General features: G+C 41.3%; 1 protein-coding gene across 3 annotated transcripts in view; it reads right to left on the reverse strand.

Annotated features, from left to right (window-relative positions):
* Positions 1-19,117, reverse strand: part of mtor (mechanistic target of rapamycin kinase) — a 319,886-nt gene that overhangs the window by 163,403 nt on the left and 137,366 nt on the right. For all 3 annotated transcript variants that reach the window (XM_073031667.1, XM_073031668.1, XM_073031666.1), the window contains exons 26-28: positions 17,759-17,901; positions 16,987-17,149; positions 10,373-10,518 (exon numbers count right to left, since the gene is read on the reverse strand). In XM_073031667.1, the coding sequence (XP_072887768.1) occupies positions 10,373-10,518; positions 16,987-17,149; positions 17,759-17,901 (452 nt within the window). The remainder of the gene's footprint in view (positions 1-10,372; positions 10,519-16,986; positions 17,150-17,758; positions 17,902-19,117) is intronic.

Consider the following 19,117-nt stretch of genomic DNA (forward strand, 5'->3'; position numbering starts at 1 on the left):
AATCGAGCCCGGGGCTCGGCTGGAGCGGAGACCTCTGCAACCGTGACACAGTTCATGGACTTGTTTCAGCTGGCAGCCCGGCCCTCCGGGATTAAGTGTTGGCTTCGGGGCCCGACCCGACCCGATCGACAGCCCGGGCCCCCGACAGTTGGAAGTGGCAGCGGACCCCCTCCCCCCCCCCCCCCCCCCCGTGACTTGACCCGACCTGGAGCGTCCGACGACGCGACCAGCCGATTGATCCCCACGGGACGCGTTCACCAACCTCAAAGAGCTGCCAACAACACACTGCATCGATGGAAATCTGGAAAGATGCACAAATTACCGAGGAAGCGTGGGAAAAGAGCTGGGCTGCTGGTCAGATTGAAGCGGAGGGGCTTTAGGATCCCTAAGCCCACCATCCTACTAGCTAATGTGCAAGCCATAGAGAACAAGGTTGATGATCTTAAAGGAAGACTCACCTACTGCAGGGAGATGCGGAACTGCTGTGTATTCTGTTTCACAGAGACCTGGCTCTCCTCTGCCACCCCCGACTGTGCCAACCGACCAGAGGGATTTTCGATCCATCGGATGGACTGCACGGCGTTATCGGGCAAGATGAAGGGAAGTGGAGTCTGCCTACTGATCAACACTGCGTGGTGCTCGGACACAGTGGCACTGACAAGCTCCTGCAGTCCAGACCTGGAACATCTGTCGGTGAAGTGTCGTCCTTATTATCTGCCACGGGAATTCACCTCGGTAATACTGACAGAGGTCTACATTCCCCCCCAGACGGACGTGGAGTGTGCTGTGAATACACTGTATGCCAACATCAGTGAACTTGAGACCAGGTATGCGGAGGCTTTGCTCATTACAGCCGGTGACTTTAACCAGGCCAACCTCAGAAAAGCACTGCCAAAGTTATACCAACATGTCTCCTGCTCCACTAGAGGCCCGAACATACTTGACCACTGCTACACAGCAGTCAAGGATGCGACCGTTCCGTCCAACGACCTCACTAAGGAAAATCAGACCATCAGGCCGTACTCCTCCTCCCGGCTTACAAACAGAAACTGAAGTGGTAGGTCATGGTGTCAAAAGTGGTGTCGCGTTGGACAGAGGAAACGGATGAGGTCCTCCGTGACTGCTTTGAATTGGTGGACTGGTTAGTATTCAAGGACTCGGCAGCTAACCTCGATGAGTATGTCTCAGCTGTCATGAACTTTATCTGGAAATGCACAGAGGACTGTGTGTCTCGCAAGACGATCCCGGTATTCCCTAACCAGAAGCCTTGTATGAATTATGAGGTCCAGTCCCTTTTGAAGGCTAGAGCTGCGGCTTTGAGGTCCGGAGATATCAGTCGCTACATGGAATCCAGGCGTGAACTCTGGAAAGCCATTAAGGGCGCCAAGAGGCAATATCAAGCCAAGTTGGAAGCCCAGGCTAACCAGAGGGATGCCAGTAGACTATGGCAGGGTCTAAATGAGATCACTGGGCGCAAAGAAAAGGCTGGAAGCATCAATAACTGTAGCGCTTCTCTTCCTGACAAACTTAACATATTCTACGCAAGATTCGAACAGAAGAGGAGCGCCCCGCCCCCTCTGGATGAACCAGACCTGGTGACATCAAGATTCATCGTCACCGAGGAAGATATTAGAAGAGCCTTCCTGAAGATAAATCCAAGGAAGGCGACGAGCCCAGATGGCGTCCCGGGACAGGTTCTCTGGACCTGTGCAAGCGAGCTAGCTGGAGTGTTTGCTGACATCTTCAACTGCTCCCTGCTTCAGTCTAAGATCCCCTTGTGTTTTAAGAAGGCAACGATAATCCCGGTGCCGAAGAAAAGCAAGGTGGCATGCCTGAATGACTACCGACCTGTGGCTCTAACATCAATTGCTATGAAGTGCTTCCAGCGATTGGTTATGGCACACATCAACCATAACCTACCGGTCAACCTCGACGCTTTGCGATTCGCCTACCGGAGCAACAGGTCAATGGCAGATGCCATCTCTGTGGCACTACATTCCTCCTTAGAACACCTGGAGAATAAAGACGCATATGTAAGGTTCCTTTTCATTAACTACAGCTCTGCCTTTAATACCATTATTCCAAATAAACTGATTCCTAAGCTCAGGATCCTGGGTCTTAGCACTCAGATCTGCAGCTGGATCTTCAACTTCCTCACAGACAGGACCCAGGCTGTAAAAATAGGAGACAAGCTCTCCTCTACAATCACTCTGAGCACCGGTGCCCCACAAGGTTGTGTAATCAGCCCCCTGCTGTACTCACTGTACACCCATGATTGTGTAGCAAAGTTTCCATCAAACTCAATATATAAGTTTGCTGATGACACCACAATTGTAGGCCGTATCTTGGGTAATGATGAGTCTGAGTACAGAGAGGAAATTAAGAACCTCGTGGCTTGGTGTGAAGACAATAACCTATCCCTCAACGTCAGCAAGACGAAGGAATTGGTTGTTGACTTCAGAAGGAGTAGCGGACCGCACGACTCCATCTACATCGGTGGTGCGCAGGTGGAACAGGTCAAAAGCTTTAAGTTCCTTGGGGTGAATATCACAAATGACCTGACTTGGTCTAACCAAGCAGAGTCCACTGCCAAGAAGGCCCACCAGCGCCTTTACTTCCTGAGAAAGCTGAAGAAATTGGCCTGTCCCCTAAAACCCTCACTAATTTTTACAGGTGCACCATAGAAAGCATTCTTCTAGGGTGCATCACAACCTGGTATGGAAGCTGTCCTGTCATACCAGAAGAAGTTGCAGAAGATCGTGAACATAGCCCAGCACATCACACAAACCAATCTTCCATCCTTGGACTCACTTTACACCACATGCTGTCGGAGCAGTGCTACCAGGATAATCAAGGATAAGTCCCACCCAGCCAACACACTTTTTGCCCCACTTTCCTCTGGGAGAAAGCTCAGGAGCATGAAGATTCGTACGGCCAGATTTGGGAACAGCTTCTTTCCAACTGTGATAAGACTGCTGAACGGATCCTGACCCTGATCTGGGCCTTACCTTCCAAATATCTGGACCTGACTTGCACTATCGTACTTTCCCTTTTCTACTTTCTAATTATGATTTATAATTTAAATTTTTAATATATTTACTTCGATTTGTACTTCAGGGAGCGCGAAGCGCAGAAACAAATATCACTAAGATGATTGTACGCTCTAGTATCAATTGTTTGGTGACAATAAAGTATTTGTATTTGTAAATGTATTGAATCTTAAGAAGACGAAGCTGAGGATAAAGGTTTCAACAGAGGTAAATAAGGACACCAGTAATATTAAATTAAATATTAATTAAGGAAATAGCCAGTCACAGGTAGTTTTAACAAATCCAAGGAGAGGAAGAGTTTCAGAAACTTTGGAATTAGCAAGTTGGCTTCTGAGGTAAATTTCAAAAATGTGACTTCAGATAAGGGATAAAAAGATAATCAGGGTGTATTTGGATTTTCAAGAGGCACAGTACCTATATCTACTGGAAGTAAAGTTAAATTCTCCACTTCAAGGAAAATGTTATTCATGCTCTAACTGGGGGAAACAAATGAAGAAAGTTGAAAGTTGAATGGCACAAGAAAATCACTTCAGGTTAATTTAATGTAACTCAAATATCAGTACTTCTGAAATTTTAAGTCACGGTCACACCAATCAAATTAACTTCCTACCTTACTGCCAAGCAGATGAGTTATTTCAAAGACTATCATTAGACAAGCAGTGACGATTATTATCTGTACCACATAGCCTTATAAAGAAGCTTGCTCATTATCCAAATCTGACAGAGCCATCAACAAACACATTAATATGTATTTTTTTCCTTAGTGAATGTTAATAATCTTACTACACATTTCTAGCAGTAGCAGTTTTATCTGGGATTTCAACTAGACATAAATTCAAATAACTTTACAACATAATGCACATTCAATGCATGTCTGTTACCATCTGTTTTTGCTGTGTACACATAGCTCAGAGTATAAATCATTGTTTTTCTTAAATAAGGAAGCTTATACATCTGTTGAAACATATGAAACAAAATCTACTAAAACACTATTAGTTCATCATTGCACACATTTTCCTTTTGTTAAGTAATGGAATAAAGAACAGAAAGCTGTTCCTGCGAAGAATTAGGAACAGAGAAACAAAGAATGACAATGATGCAATCTATAACACTGAACTCTTTGGCTGATGATTTAATTTAAGCACCTCATCTTGAAATAGGATAATATTGGATGAGTAGTATGTAAAATCACCACACTGCCCAGTGCCCAAGGTTTCTAACCTAACAAGTTAGAATACAATAACTCCAGTGCCAGTTTGTAAAAGGCCAAAAGCTACCCAGTTATGCCTTTCAATCCATAATTTGCAAACCTGTTTACTGCTTCTTATCCCTTTTCTAGAGACTGGAAACTTTCATATTATATGAAATTTTCTCACACTGAAGGAAACCACTTGTTTTCTTTTGACCCACTTTCTATCACGTGTGCACTTAAATCACCTTGATCCTACCACTAGTCACTTACATTAAGGTAATTTACAGAACTTTATTAACATAATAATCGGTCCATTTTTGGGATATGTGTACAACCTATGTGGTCAAAGGAAAACAGGAAAATTCTACAGACAGCACCAAGAATTAGGTGTCACCAGCACTAAGTTCTGCACCACAGCGCTGGCCTATTATACACAGATCATTGGATGATAATCTCAACACTAAACTACTGAACACACACCAGGAGGCAATGTCATCCTCAAATCATAACAAATACCACGTTATAATGTTGTATTGTCCACTGTCTGATAATAAGATAGATCATTAATGTTGGGGTATCTTCAGCTTTGAAATGAATTGGAGAAAATACTACAACTTAGAAGTGATGTTAACATTTGATTAATTTGTTACACATTGCACTTCAACAACATTTATAATTAACATGAATTTCTAAAACCACTCAAAATCCAGCCATGTAGCAGTATGATACAAAGTACTTCAAAAAAGAGAACTCCATTTCACCATTGTGGTTAAGTATCCTGAATTTCAGATAACACAGATTATTATCCTGAACTCTAAATGAGTCCAATTAAGCATTTTTCTAACAAAGAACTAGCAATTTTCAATAAAGGCGAAATTTCAAATGGTAGTCAAACAACTTACACAATTGAACTGAATTCTGAGGACTGCAAATAGATTTCAAAGAGAATGGAGTACATGACTGAAAGCAAATTTTGATCATTGATAGATTCAAAGTACAGGTTGCGCACCCTTATCTTAAATTCCAAGATCTGAAAACCTCCAAAATCTAATTTTTTTTTGATGGCTGACATGAATATCATAAATGGAAAATTCTACGAGGTACTGGGAAGGTTCCTACACACCACAGACAATTCTGAGAAATGACCTTGCATATATAATGAACAGAAATTAATGAAAAATAGAAAAACACTGCATAAAAGTGAAGATATTGACCATGTATTGAAAGAATGGATTCGTCAGCATCGGAGTGAACATATGCCACTTAACAGTATGCTGATCATGAAACAAGTCAAGATCTATCACAATAAAGTGAAAATTGAAGATAATAGTGAATATTCAGCAGGCACTGCATTAACATTTAAAGATTTGTGGTGATAAACTGTCTGCAGATCACAAAGCAGCAGAGAAATTTATTTATGAGCTTGCCAAGAACATCATTGATGAAACTCTAACACACGACAACATGGCTGCATCAGTACATACAGTACTGTGCCAAACTCTTACATACATATACACATACAGTACATTATAGCTAGGTTACCAATGTGGAGCAGAGAGTGCATTTGTAAATCCAGTGGACATAAAAGATGTTGGGAACGGCAAGGGTGGGAGCGACTCAAGAAGAATGTGGGGCAGGTTCTGGAGAAAGAGTGCCAGGGTGGGGGGGCGGCACAGATTCAAACGCACCCAGCTCTGAATCACCACACAAGGTCACATGATTCCTAATGATTGGTTTATTGATCATTATAGGATATCTCTGTGGTACTTCCTACTGCTTCCCATCTCCCTTCCCCTTTCCCAAACATAATTCCACTCTACCTGCCCCCTTCCAATTCTCAGTGCACAATATCAGAGTCAAATGCATCATGAATTTTGTTTCTTAGGCACCATAGGTGTATATATGGGCTTACAACTTTTGCACAGAATTGTATGTGAAATGAGCAAGTGTAAGACAAGGACTGTGTAGCTGTAGTACATAAATCCAGTTGGGAATAATGGCGATACAGAACAGCCACCAGGGAGGCAGGGTAGTGGTAGCCTACCTTTCAGATGGTTCAATGTAAACATATTATTTTTACACAACTATTAAAAATTATATATAAAACTACATTCAGGTTATTTGTACAAGCTGACCATGTAATGTAAATGAATTTTGTGTTTTAGACTTGGGTCCCATCCCCAAATATCTTTTAATATAGAAACAGCGAAAACCTACAGCACTATACAGGCCCTTCGGCCCACAAAGTTGTGCTGAACATGTCCCTACCTCAGAAATTACCAACCCTCTATTTTTCTAAGCTTCATGTACCTATCCAAAAGTCTCTTAAAAGACCCCATCATATCCGCCTCCACCACCATGGCCGGCAGTCCATTCCATGCACTCACCACTCTCTTGAGTAAAGAACTCACCCTTAACATCACCTCTGTACCTACTCCCCAACATCTTAAACCTGTGTCCTATTGTGGCAATCATTTCAGCCCTGGGAAAAAGCCTCTGACTATCCACACGATTACTGCCTCTCATCATCTTATACATCACTATCAGGTCACCTCTCATCCTCTGTCGCTCCAAGGATAAAAGGCCGAGTTCACTCAACCTGTTTTCATAAGGCATGCTCCCCAATCCAGGCAACATCCTTGTAATTCTCCTCTGCACCCTTTCTATGGCTTCCACATCCTTCCAACCAGAACTGAGCACATTACTCCAAGTGGGGTCTGACCAGGGTCCTATATAGCTGCAACATTACCTCTCAGCTCCTAAGTTCAATTCCACAATTAATGAAGGCCAATGCACCGTATGCCTTCTTAACCACAGAGTCAACCTGCGCAGCAGCTTTGAGTGTCCTACAGACTCCGACCCCAAGATCCCTCTGATCCTCCACACTGCCAAGAGTCTTACCATTAATACTATATTCTGCCATCATTTTTGACCTACCTAAATGAACCACCTCACACTTATCTGGGTTGAACTCCAACTGCCACTTCTCAGCCCAGTTTTGCATCCTATCAATATCCCGCTGTAACCTCTGACAGCCCTCCACACTATCCACAACACCCACACCCTTTGTGTCATCAGCAAATTTACTAACCCATCCCTCCTCTTCCTCATTTAGGTCATTTATAAAAATCACGAAGAGTAAGGGTCCCAGAACAGATCCCTGAGTTATCCCACTGGTCACCGACCTCCATGCAGAATATGACCCGTCTATACAACCACTCTTTGCCTTCTGTGGGAGTTCTGGATCCACAAAGCAATGTCCCCTTGGATCCCATGCCTCCTTACTTTCTCAATAAGCCTTGCATGGGCTACCATGTCAAATGCCTTGCTGAAATCCATATACACTCCATCTACTGCTCTTCCTTCATCAATGTGTTTAGTTACATCCTCAAAAAATTCATTCAGGCTCATAAGGCACGACCTGCCCTCGTCAAAGCCAAGTTGACTATTCCTAATCATATTACAACTCTCCAAATGCTCATACATCCAAATATAGATGCAAATATTTCAAAAGCTAAAATCCAAAACTCTTCCAGCCCCAGGCATTATGGATAAGGGGTGCTCAACCTGCATTTCCAAAATGAAAATCTGCAACATGTTACGCCAGCTGCTTGAAAGGTGAATCAAGTGCCTAACTGAAACCATTCCTACTGCTATAAAAGTGCTGCAAAACATCAAACTCCAGAATTATCATTATCATGGGATGAATCCAACCATGAAATTCATCGGAATTTGTATTTGTTGGCGAGAAATGCGCATTCAATTAATAGTCTGCTTGGGTGTGTGTGAGATTATAAAATTGAGCATGCTTTCCTTATCCTTGTAAATATAATAGTTTTAGATATCAATTAGAACTAAAACAAAATTAAAGCTGCTATGTATTTTTCCATCAGCATTGTTTTTACTCATTATTACAAGTCGCTTGGCCACAGAAGACATGGGGCAATACTGGAGTAGTGTTATTCTGACAGAAAGTGATGCAGAGAAACAGCAACCTTCTAGTGTTTTGTCCTCAGGATCTTAAGAGGGCAGATTAATGAGGTGGATCAAAAAGGATATAACTCTTTTTATTAGTCAGGGCAAGAATACAAGAGAAAGGAGGTGATGCTAGAACTGTAAACAACAGTAAGCAAGACCATGACAGCTACATACATTTCTAGTCACACTTTTCAAGAAACATGATTGTACGCAAGAGTGGACATGAGCTTTCAGTGGATACTGCCATAATTGCAAATTTAAGAGCTAAGAAGAAAGACTGGGTAAGCTGGGAGTGTTTCCTTTGAAACAAAGGCAGCTGGAGGAGATACTTAATGATAGCTCAGAAAATTATGAAAGAGAAAGCAGGAAGCATCTAGAAGCACAGCTTCAGAGTAATTGGAAGAAGGATTAAAGGAGAGATGTAGAACATGCCCCTTCAGTCACAGGGAAGCAGGAAATAGCAACTCATTGCCTAGAAGATGGTGGAGGCAGAAACCCTCATCACCTTTAAACCATTACTTATTGTACACTTAGAGGTATGACTTGCTGAGTTGGGGACTTTGAGCTGGAACGTGGGGTTAGATTTGGTAGTCTTTTTGGAAGAGTACATATATGATGGGCTAAATGACCTCCTGTGATATAATTTTTTGATTCTTTTACATTGATCAAGATAAATTTTCTTTCCAGATTCTGAGTGTCAAAACAAAAACTGAAGATACTTCTAACAGCCGCTCTTTATTTCTGCTACAGTTATACCGTTATCCCAGCTATATCGCTGCAACCCTTCCCATTCACCCACTCCTCCCTTTCACAATGCAAGCAAGTTAGACGCAAATTTAAAACCTCTTTCTACTTACATAATTTGCACAAAAAGTGGAATATAATGTGGAAAAAGACAGGGGAAAAGAATCAAGAATAACTTCCAGAAATATAACCATATGAGCACCTCATCTCTCCAATATGTGTGTTTGAGCAAAACCAATAAAGATGCCCAACATGGAAAGGATTAATTGCTATCATTGAACAAATAGATAGGCAGTAGTCCCTTCAACACAAGCCCGAAAAAATAATTTTCTTAAAAACTTTGAGAATGCTAGATTGAGTTCAATTCTAAAATATGAAAACTAAACACAAACTTATCACAAGCAAAACTATCCATTCTCCATTAAGAAAGCATTAAGCTGATTTTTTTTTAGGTGGAAGAAAAATGTAATGAAAATTGCTAATTAATGGTGTAATTACTTATAACCTTCTACTGATATTTAATCAAATCTCAAAACTTGAGCAAATTCTTCTAAAATACCAAAATCTAAACAAAATTGCATTACACATTTCATACAATGGAACTTTTAACCATGTTACGACTTGAGACATTTTCCAAATGTAAGAACAAATTCTCAAGAGGGAAGAAAAAGTTAGAAATCTGGTTAATATAAATATAACATAAAGACAACATGTCCTGTTTTTAAAATCAACATTTTACTTAAACAGCTGTTTTTATCAATGCCTGTTTTAACAGTAAACACATTTTACTCATGACCATCTTTTAACTCAGATGTACAGATTTGGTTTGTGAATTTCAATGTAAAAAGTTTCTTAAGGCAACTCTACCAGTAAAGTAGCTTCACAGTCAGTATACTGCCCTCGATGCAAATATCATCACCGTACAACTTCATGGTGGGCAGTATTCTGCTGAATTACACTGCCAATTTCACATCATAAGCAGCTCAAATTCTTTTTACAGATGCAAAAGTCAAATACGTTTATATGCCATTTGAAAACCAGAACATCAATAACTACCAACTGCAATCCTTAAATCGTACAAGATACACTTTCTCTCTCTGGTTGTGCAACATGATGACTTAATTTGAGGAAAAGTGCATGAAATTGAACAAGAGTGGGCTATTATACAGATACACTGCACTAAACTCCTTTTGCACACACTAGCATGCATTCAGCTCCACTGGTTCCAACATGGCTGGATATGAAAAGACAAAAGCAATTCTTTTCTTTTAAACTTCACTATGGTGTGACAAATTGCCTCCCAACCCTGAAGAGTTTAATCATAAGTATTTTTCAGGCCTGCCACTGCAATACAAACTAAAGTACATGAAAAGTCTCTGGCTGTTTTAAACAAAACAGCTCTGCTTACCTAATTAATGATTCTAGAATTGCAGGACAGGGACCTTTCTGGAACTCCAGCTCTTTATAATGCAAGGCCTTGGCATATGCACGACATTTAGCAGCTCTCTCTCCAAGGAGGACAATGCCATTATCATCCCTCAAAGGTAAAGGCCCCTGAAGAAAATACAGGAATTAGACATCTTGCAATACCTTCTTTTATGAACATTTCTCCAAAGCAGCTGGTGCAATTATGCAATTGTAAAAAAAAAGACAAACCATATGTGAAATTCAACAAAAATCTGCCAATATTAGAAATACGGTGAGGTAAGGCATTACCCATCAGGGAAAATGTCATGGTAGACACAACAAACTGATGGTCTCATCCACTGAGGCTACATGGGTGGAACTGAGGAATAAGAAGGGGTGACCACATTATTGGAATATTAAGCACCTCCCAATAGTCAGCAGGATTTAGAGGAGTGTGGTAAATCATGTATATAGGTTGTAACTGGGTTATCTGTATGGACATGTCTGGACACGCCGTGCCCCAGTGGCTCTAATGACTACAGACCGGTGGCATTGACCTCCCTCATCATGAAGACCCTGGAGAGACTTGTTCAAGAGCAGCTCCGGCCTATGGTTAGGCCACACTTAGACCCCCTCCAGTTCGCCTATCAGCCCCGACTAGGAGTTGAGGATTCCATCGTCTACCTGCTGAACTGTGTCTACGCCCACCTGGACAAGCCAGCGAGCACTGTGAGGGTCATGTTTTTTAACTTCTCCAGTGCGTTCAACACCATCGGCCCTGCTCTGCTGGGTGAGAAGCTGACAGTGATGCAGGTGGATGCTTCCCTGGTGTCATGGATTATTGATTACCTGACTGGCAGACCACTGTACGTGCGCTTGCAACACTGTGTGTCAGACAGAGTGGTCAGCAGCACTGGGGCTCCACAGGGGACTGTCCTGTCTCCCTTTCTCTTCACCATCTACACCTCGGACTTCAACTACAACACGGAGTCTTGCCATCTTCAGAAGTTTTCTGATGACTCTGCCGTAGTTGGATGCATCACCAAGGGAAATGAGGCAGAGTACAGGGCTACGGTGGGAAACTTTGTCACATGGTGCGAGCAGAATCATCTGCAGCTTAATGTGAAAAAGACTAAGGAGCTGGCGGTGGTCCTGAGGAGGGCTAAGGCACCGGTGACCCCTGTTTCCATCCAAGGGGTCAGTGTGGACATAGTGGAGGATTACAAAAACCTGGGAATACAAATGGACAATAAACTGGATTGGTCAAAGAACACTGGGGCTGTCTACAAGAAGGGTCAGAGCCGTCTCTACTTACTGAGGAGACTGAGGTCCTTTAACATCTGCCGGACAATGATGAGGATGTTCTACGAAGCTGTGGTGGCCAGTGCTATCATGTTTGCTGTTGTGTGCTGGGGCAGCAGGCTGAGGGTAGCAGACACCAACAGAATCAACAAACTCATTCGTAAGGCCAGTGATGTTGTGGGGGTGGAACTGGACTCTCTGACAGTGGTGTCTGAAAAGAGGATGCTGTCCAAGTTGCATGCCATCTTGGACAATGACTCCCATCCACTCCATAATGTACTGGTTAGGCACAGGAGTACATTCAGCCAGAGACTCATTCCACTGAGATGTAACACTGAGCGTCATAGGAAGTCATTCCTACCTGTGGCCATCAAACTTTACAACTCCTCCCTTGGAGTGTCAGACACCCTGTGCCAATAGGCTGGTCCTGGACTTATTTCCACTTGGCATGATTAACTTATTATTATTTAATTATTTATGGTTTTATATTGCTATATTTCTTCACTATTCTTGGTTGGTGTGGCTGTAACGAAACCCGATTTCCCTCGGGATCAATAATGTCTGTCTGTCTGTCTGACACGCCCCTCTGCTGACTGCTCCTGTGGCTCCTCCCACAGACCCCTGAATAAAGGTGATTGTGTCACTGCTACTTCCACAGTCCAGAACAGACATACAGCATGGACGTGGATCCATTTTACTGTTAATAAAAGCCTTTCAGAATTTAGTCTACTTCCAGTCTTTTGGAGTCATTGATAGTGCATCAAGGAGCAAAGTTGTAGAGATAGCAAGAAAAACAAGGTTGTGATTGTAGATGATTTTAACTTTCCACATATTGACTGGGACTCCTATTATAAAAAGACTGGATGGGATAGTGTTGGTAATTTGTGTTCGGGAAGGTTTCCCTAATCAATATATAGAGGTCCCAACTAGAGAAAACATGATAGTTTATCTCCTATTAGGAAACTACACATGGCTGCTGGTGTTCAGTAGGACTCAGCGTTAGGATTGCTTCTTTTCACATTACATGTCAATGTTCCAGATAATGCAATTGATGGCTTTGTGGCCAAATTTCCGGACGATACAGAGATAGGTGAAGGGACAGGCAGTGATTAAGGAAGCATAGAGTCTAAAGGAGGACTTGACAAATTAGAAAACTGGTCAAAGGAAATGGCAGACAGAATACAGTGTAGGGAGGTGTACAGTCATGTACCTTGGTAGAAGGAATAGAATAAAGGCATAAACTATTTTCTAAACAGGGAGCAAATTCAGAAATTTGAGGTACAAAGTCACAGTGCAGGATTCCCTCAAGGTGAATTTGCAGGTTGAGTCAGTAGTAAGGAATGCTAATGTACTGTTAGCATTCAGTTTGGGAGGACTAGAATATAAAAGTATGTAATACTGAGGCTTTATAAGGCATTGGCCAGACCCTACTTGCAGTATTGTGAGCAATTTTGGGCTCTTTATTGAAAGAAAGATGTGCTGCCATCTGAGAGGGCCCAGTAAAGGTTCTTGTGAATAATCCCTAGAATGGAAGAATTAAAGAATGAGGAGTTTTTCATGGCTCTGGGCCTGTACTGAATGGAGCTCAGTAGGAAGAGGAGGCATCTCATTGAAACGTATTAAATAATGAAAGGCCTAGATATAGTGGAAGTTGAGAGGACTTTTCCAATAGTGGAAGAGTCTAGGACCAGATGACACAGACTCAGAATACAAGGATATTCTTTTAAAACAGAGATGAGTAGGGATTTCTTCAGCCAGAGTATGGGAATCTATGGAATTCAATGCTATGGACAGTGGATGTTGATAGGTTCTTGATTAAAAAACGTTACGGGGAGAAGGCACGAGGATGGGGTTGAGAAGGATAATGGCCCAATTCTGCTCCTAGGACTTATGGTCTGAAAGGTCAGAAGTGTGTGAAGAACATTTTAGCTACAGCAATCATTATTCCATTAACTTCAAGATGATTGTGGAGAAGAATAGGATTGATCCTTAGTTCGAGATTTTAAATTGGAGAAAGACAAATTTTGACACCATCAGAAAGGATCTGGCTGGAGTGGATTAGGACAAGTTGTTTTCTAGCAAAAGAATGCTTGGAAAATTGGAGGCCTTCAATAGAGAAATATTAAGAGTACAGATTTTGTATGTTCCCATTAACATAAGAGGAAAGGTTTACAGGTTGAGGGAACCTTGGTCTTCATTTTGTTGGAGATTGAGGCCCCTTTTAAGAAGAAGTATGTGTCCATTAGCAGTTATAGGCAGCAAGGATCAAATAAGATGTTTAAGGAGTACAGGCAGTCCCTGGGTTACATACGAGTTCCGTTCCTGAGTCTGTCTTTAAGTCAGATTTGTACGTAAGTCGGAATAAGTACATCCGGTATTACTTAGTGTCAGTTAGTCAAACATTTGTCTTAGTATTAGTATATATTTTACCTTTCTATGCATGTAAAACACTTCAGTAATGTATGTATTCCAATACTTAAACCACTGCGTTGCTTCGTAATAATTGTAGCTTTCATCGGGGCAGGGCCTTTCACGTGCTCCATTATTCTCACTTTATCCGTTATCCTTTCAAATTGTTCCGATCGTTGACCAACTGAAGCCTAATGCTTTTCCAATGACTGATGGTGTTTCACCTCTTTCCAAACATTTATTATTTTCACTTTATTTTCAATTGCGATCGCTTCCCATCAACGGAACAGAAACACTGCGGGCGGCGGGTCCCGAGCTGCGCCGGCTCCCGAGGTCCGCTGGGTCCTAAGGACCACCACACTGAAACAGGCTAAATGGGACAAGTGGGGGCTGTGCTGGGTTTGGGTATTTGATCCTCCACAATATTCCATATGGGAATTTAAACTGGAGGTGGCAGTGTTTTTTTTTAATGAGGTCAAGTTTCAAGCTTGACAGCAACCCGGCACGGATGGTATGGGAGTCACTGGATTGACATCAACCCGGCACGGGAGCGGTCTGTCACTGGATCGAACTTGAGCCCAGTGCTGATCTCACTGCGCCACCAGCCGAACCGGAGTCAGGGTGAATCTTACTAAGAAAATTTTAAGCCAAATACAAAGTTAAACACTCAACACAGTGTCAACAGCAACGACTTAAAATGGCAGACATCGTCGTGATCCGACTTAAAATGGCAGATAGCGTCGCGTTCTGACTTAAAACAGTGGATGGCGTTCTCCTTCCTCAGTTGGTAAGTACGAGTTGTCCGTAAGTCGGACGTTCGTAACTTGGGGACTACCTGTATTAGAAATGCAAGAGAACACTTAAGAGGGAAATCAGGAGGACTAAAAGAAGGCATGAGGTTGCTCTGGTAGACAAGATGAAGGACAATCCCAAGTATTTCTAAAGATATATTACGAGCAAAAGGATAGCAAGGGACAAAATTGGTCCACTTGAAGATCATCACTGCAATCTATGGATAGAGTTGAAAGATAGGGTAGATCTGTTTCCGTGCTGTAATTGTTATATGGTTATCTCAATGGATCCCTTGCATCTGTATTTACTCAGGAGACTGACACAGTCTACAGAACCAAGGCAAAACAGTCATAAGGTTACGGACTATATCCTGATTCAGAAGAGGAAGTCCTTACTCTCTTGAACCAAATTAGTCTCTAGGGCCTTACAAGCTTGTAGGAGTCTAGTGAATATATTGCAGGATTCTTGGCAAAGGAACTTAAAACATCCTTAGCCAAGGGTTAGGTACCAGAGGACTAAAGTATAACTAATACTCTTCCGTTATTCAAGTAAAAAGTCCAAGAACAAGCCGGGAGATTTTAGGCTGGTGAGCCTGGGGTCAGTTGTGCATAAATTAATGGAAGGTATACAAGAATAGGAGATATAAGTATTTGGATAGACAGGGCCTGATTAGTGATATACAACATGGCCTTTTGCGTGCTAGGTTGTGTCTAATCAATCAATAGTTTTTGAAGAGGTTACCAGGAAAGGTGATGAAGGCAATGGACATTATCAACATGGACTTGAGCAAGGACTCTGACAAAGTCCCACACAGGAGGCTGGTCCAAAAAGTTCAGTTGCTTGGCATTCGGGATGAAGTAGTAAATTGGTTTCAACATTGGCTTAGCAGAAGCTAGAGAGTGGTAGTAGACGGCAACATTGACAGCTTTTGTGCAAATAAGGTTAATTGGATTTGATCTCGCGAACATTGCCAAGAGTTGATCATGGGATAATTAAGAATTAGTTCTTGATTTCAGAAAAAAGATACACAGCAGAAAAGTATCATACAAGAGGTAAAAACAACCCGTAATAAAACATTTAAACCATAAATTGGGATGCAGAATGCTTTTTAGCGGAATGATACCCAAGGTTCTTGGCTAAGCTTGTAAATGTTACAAAAAAACCCCAAAATATATATAAATATAGGTGAATTAGTTTGACGAGGAGTCGTGTGGGAATTGCCAAAGCATTCAAGGACATAAGCCTACAGCTGAAAATAACAACAGGGTGCTGCAGAATTAACAATGTTTTATGAAATGGAAATCATGTTTCCCAAATCCCCTAGAGCAGGGGGTCCCAAACTTTTTTTTTACACTTGGACCAATACCATTAAGCAAGGGATCTGTGGACCACAGGTTGGGAACCCCTGCTCTAGAGATGCAAGAAGCAAGTTGTAGAGTAAATAAGGGGAAAATTCATAAACTAATAGACTTGGATTTCCAATGGCATTAGATATTGTAAACTGCCTTATTATCTGGGTAAAGCTTGGCAGTTGGAATTTACAGGTCTTTTTGAATGTCAGAGTATATGCTGCAACAATCAGGGCTTATGCCTCAACTATCAGTCAGAACTAAATGGTAGTTCTCTTGTGGCCTCAGGATGAAGGCGGCAATTTAGCAGTGAAGAAGAAATGTCTTCACTTAGAGCACCAAAAATCTTAAGAATATCCCATCTCCAAGGACCATGACTATTAAATGAGCATTGTTATTAAGGGAATTGAGGCATTTAGAGAAAGAAATGCAAACTTTTTGTCATAGTTTTATTGACTAATGGGGCAGGCTCCACTCACTGCACCATTTTGCCACCCTTATTTTTCTATAAAGTAAACATATTTTAGAATTTGATTTGACAAAGTTCAGATTCTCTTTTGAAAACCAAAATAAAAAACTGCAGATTCTGAAAATTAGGCTTAAAAAAGGAAAAAAATGAAAACACTCAGCAAGTGTTGCAGTATCTGTGAAAAATGAAACAGAATTAACAATTCAGGTCCAAGAACCTTATCCGTGCTTCACTTTCCACAGACTCTGCTGGACCTGCAAGGTAATTCCTGTAGTATGTGTTCTTCTCTTTTACCTTGTCACTGTGCTCCATGAACTCTGCCAGGTTCAGCAGTGTTTGTGTGACCTCAGGAATGTCCTGAGAAGTTAATGCTAGCTCAATACTTCTGATCAGCTCATCTTGCTGTGATTCATGCAGTTCTGACCAACAAGAGAGGAAGGCTGCATTAAACAGATCCCTGTATTAAGACAAAGGTCAAAATAATTAGCATATATTAAGGAAACAAAATTATCTGCCTGTTTAAAGAAAAATTTGCTTTAGGAAAGAAATGAAAAGTTATCTAAAGTATAACAATGTATTTAATCATGCATATTTCATATTTTACACTTATCGCAACACAGGATTAGTCCATTTGGCCCATCAGTTCCAAGAGCAGTAATCCCATCGGTAGTTCTATTTCCTCTTTTCCTGTTTCCCTGTATCCTTGCAATTTATTTTCCTCTTACTGTTCATAACATGTAGACATTATTTAGTTCTCCAGTGTAACTATTCTTTAAGTGTAAGCCTAGACAGTGAATGTCAGCATATCATTCAACAATGGATGTCTGAAGCAAGGCCAGCTTTGATGCAGACTTCACATGACGCCAGAAAGAAGACTTCAAACGTGGTTTGGAAAGGTTGCTGTATTTTTTCCAAAAATGTAATGATGATTACATCATTAATGAAATTTATGTAATCATTAATGTAATGAATTCCACAGATTGATATTCTGACACTCTAGGAAATGATCTTGATCCTTATTTATGATCTACAAATTGGCATCAATAAGTAAAATTAGAACTTTTACCTTGCCAAAGGATTGTAGGCCTGAGCTAGTGACCAACATGAGCGAAGTGCAGGTGATGGGGATTCCTTTAGTAATTCCACACTTAATCTCCTCAACCATTCCATCCAGTCATCTTTAGAAACTCTTCTGGCTGCACCCCATGCCTGAAAAAGAAATATAAAGTGAAAACAATTACTCTTTTGTGAAATTTTGTCATGCAGTTCACTGCAGAAGCTCAAGCTTCAATTAACTCACTCATTAACATGATCCCACTAAAATACCTGAATTTTGCTAACAGCCTTTTGAACAGTGCCAATTTAAAAAATAGTTAAATTAATGAATTAATGTCTGCTTCATATTAGTGAACAAAGGAATGTCATGTATGTATTAAGCTCCCAGTTGTTAATATCACCAACAGCATCTTCTAAACTACTCCAGTTAAAACAATGATTTTTGTTCTAATTAGTAACACATTCTATTTTCATGAAAATTAATGAATCGTCAAATTGAAATGAATATTTGACCACTAAAATAATCAGAAACAGGTTTAATATCACCAGTATTTGTTGTGATTTTTGTTAACTTTGTGGCAGCAGTACAATACAGTACATAACAATAGACCCTGCCTTTTTTAGGCATTACTCCTTGGTACATCTGTAGAAATTTGCAAGTGCTTTAGGTGACATATCAAATCTCCTCTGTCTATGAAATATAGCCACCGTCATGCCTTCTTTGTAGCTGCATCAAAATGTTGGGAGCAGGTTATATCCTCAGAGATACTGACACCCAGCAACTTGAAATTGCTCACTCTTTCCACTTCTGATCCCTCTACGAGGACTGGCATGTGTTCTCTCGTCTTACACTTTCTGAAGTCCATAATCAGTTCTTTGGTCTTACTGACATTGAGTGCAAGTTTGTTGCTGTAATACCACTCGACTAGCTGATATATCCCACTCCTGTACGCTCTCATCACCACCTATAATTCTGCCAACAATAGTTGCACCATCGGCAAATTTATTGCTGGCATTTGAGCTGTGCCTGGCCACACAGTCATGGGTGTAGAGAGTAGAGCAGTGGGGTAAGCACACATTGCTGTGGTGCACCATTGCTGATTACCATCGAGGTGACAATGTTATTTCCAATTTGCACAGATTGTGGTCTTCTGGTTAGGATCCAGTTGCAGAGGGAGGTACAGAGGCCTAGGTTCCGTAGCTTTTCAATCAGGGCTGCAGGAACTATGGTGAGCTGTAGTCAATAAACAGCATCCTGCCATAGCTATTTTAATATTACTTTATTGAATTATAGTTCATCTATTTATTTCACTCTTATTTTGTATACATGCATTATATCAGTTCTCTAACGGCCATGGTAACCACTGCT

Source organism: Hemitrygon akajei, chromosome 29 (assembly GCF_048418815.1).
Source record: "Hemitrygon akajei chromosome 29, sHemAka1.3, whole genome shotgun sequence".
Classification (NCBI taxonomy): domain Eukaryota; kingdom Metazoa; phylum Chordata; class Chondrichthyes; order Myliobatiformes; family Dasyatidae; genus Hemitrygon; species Hemitrygon akajei.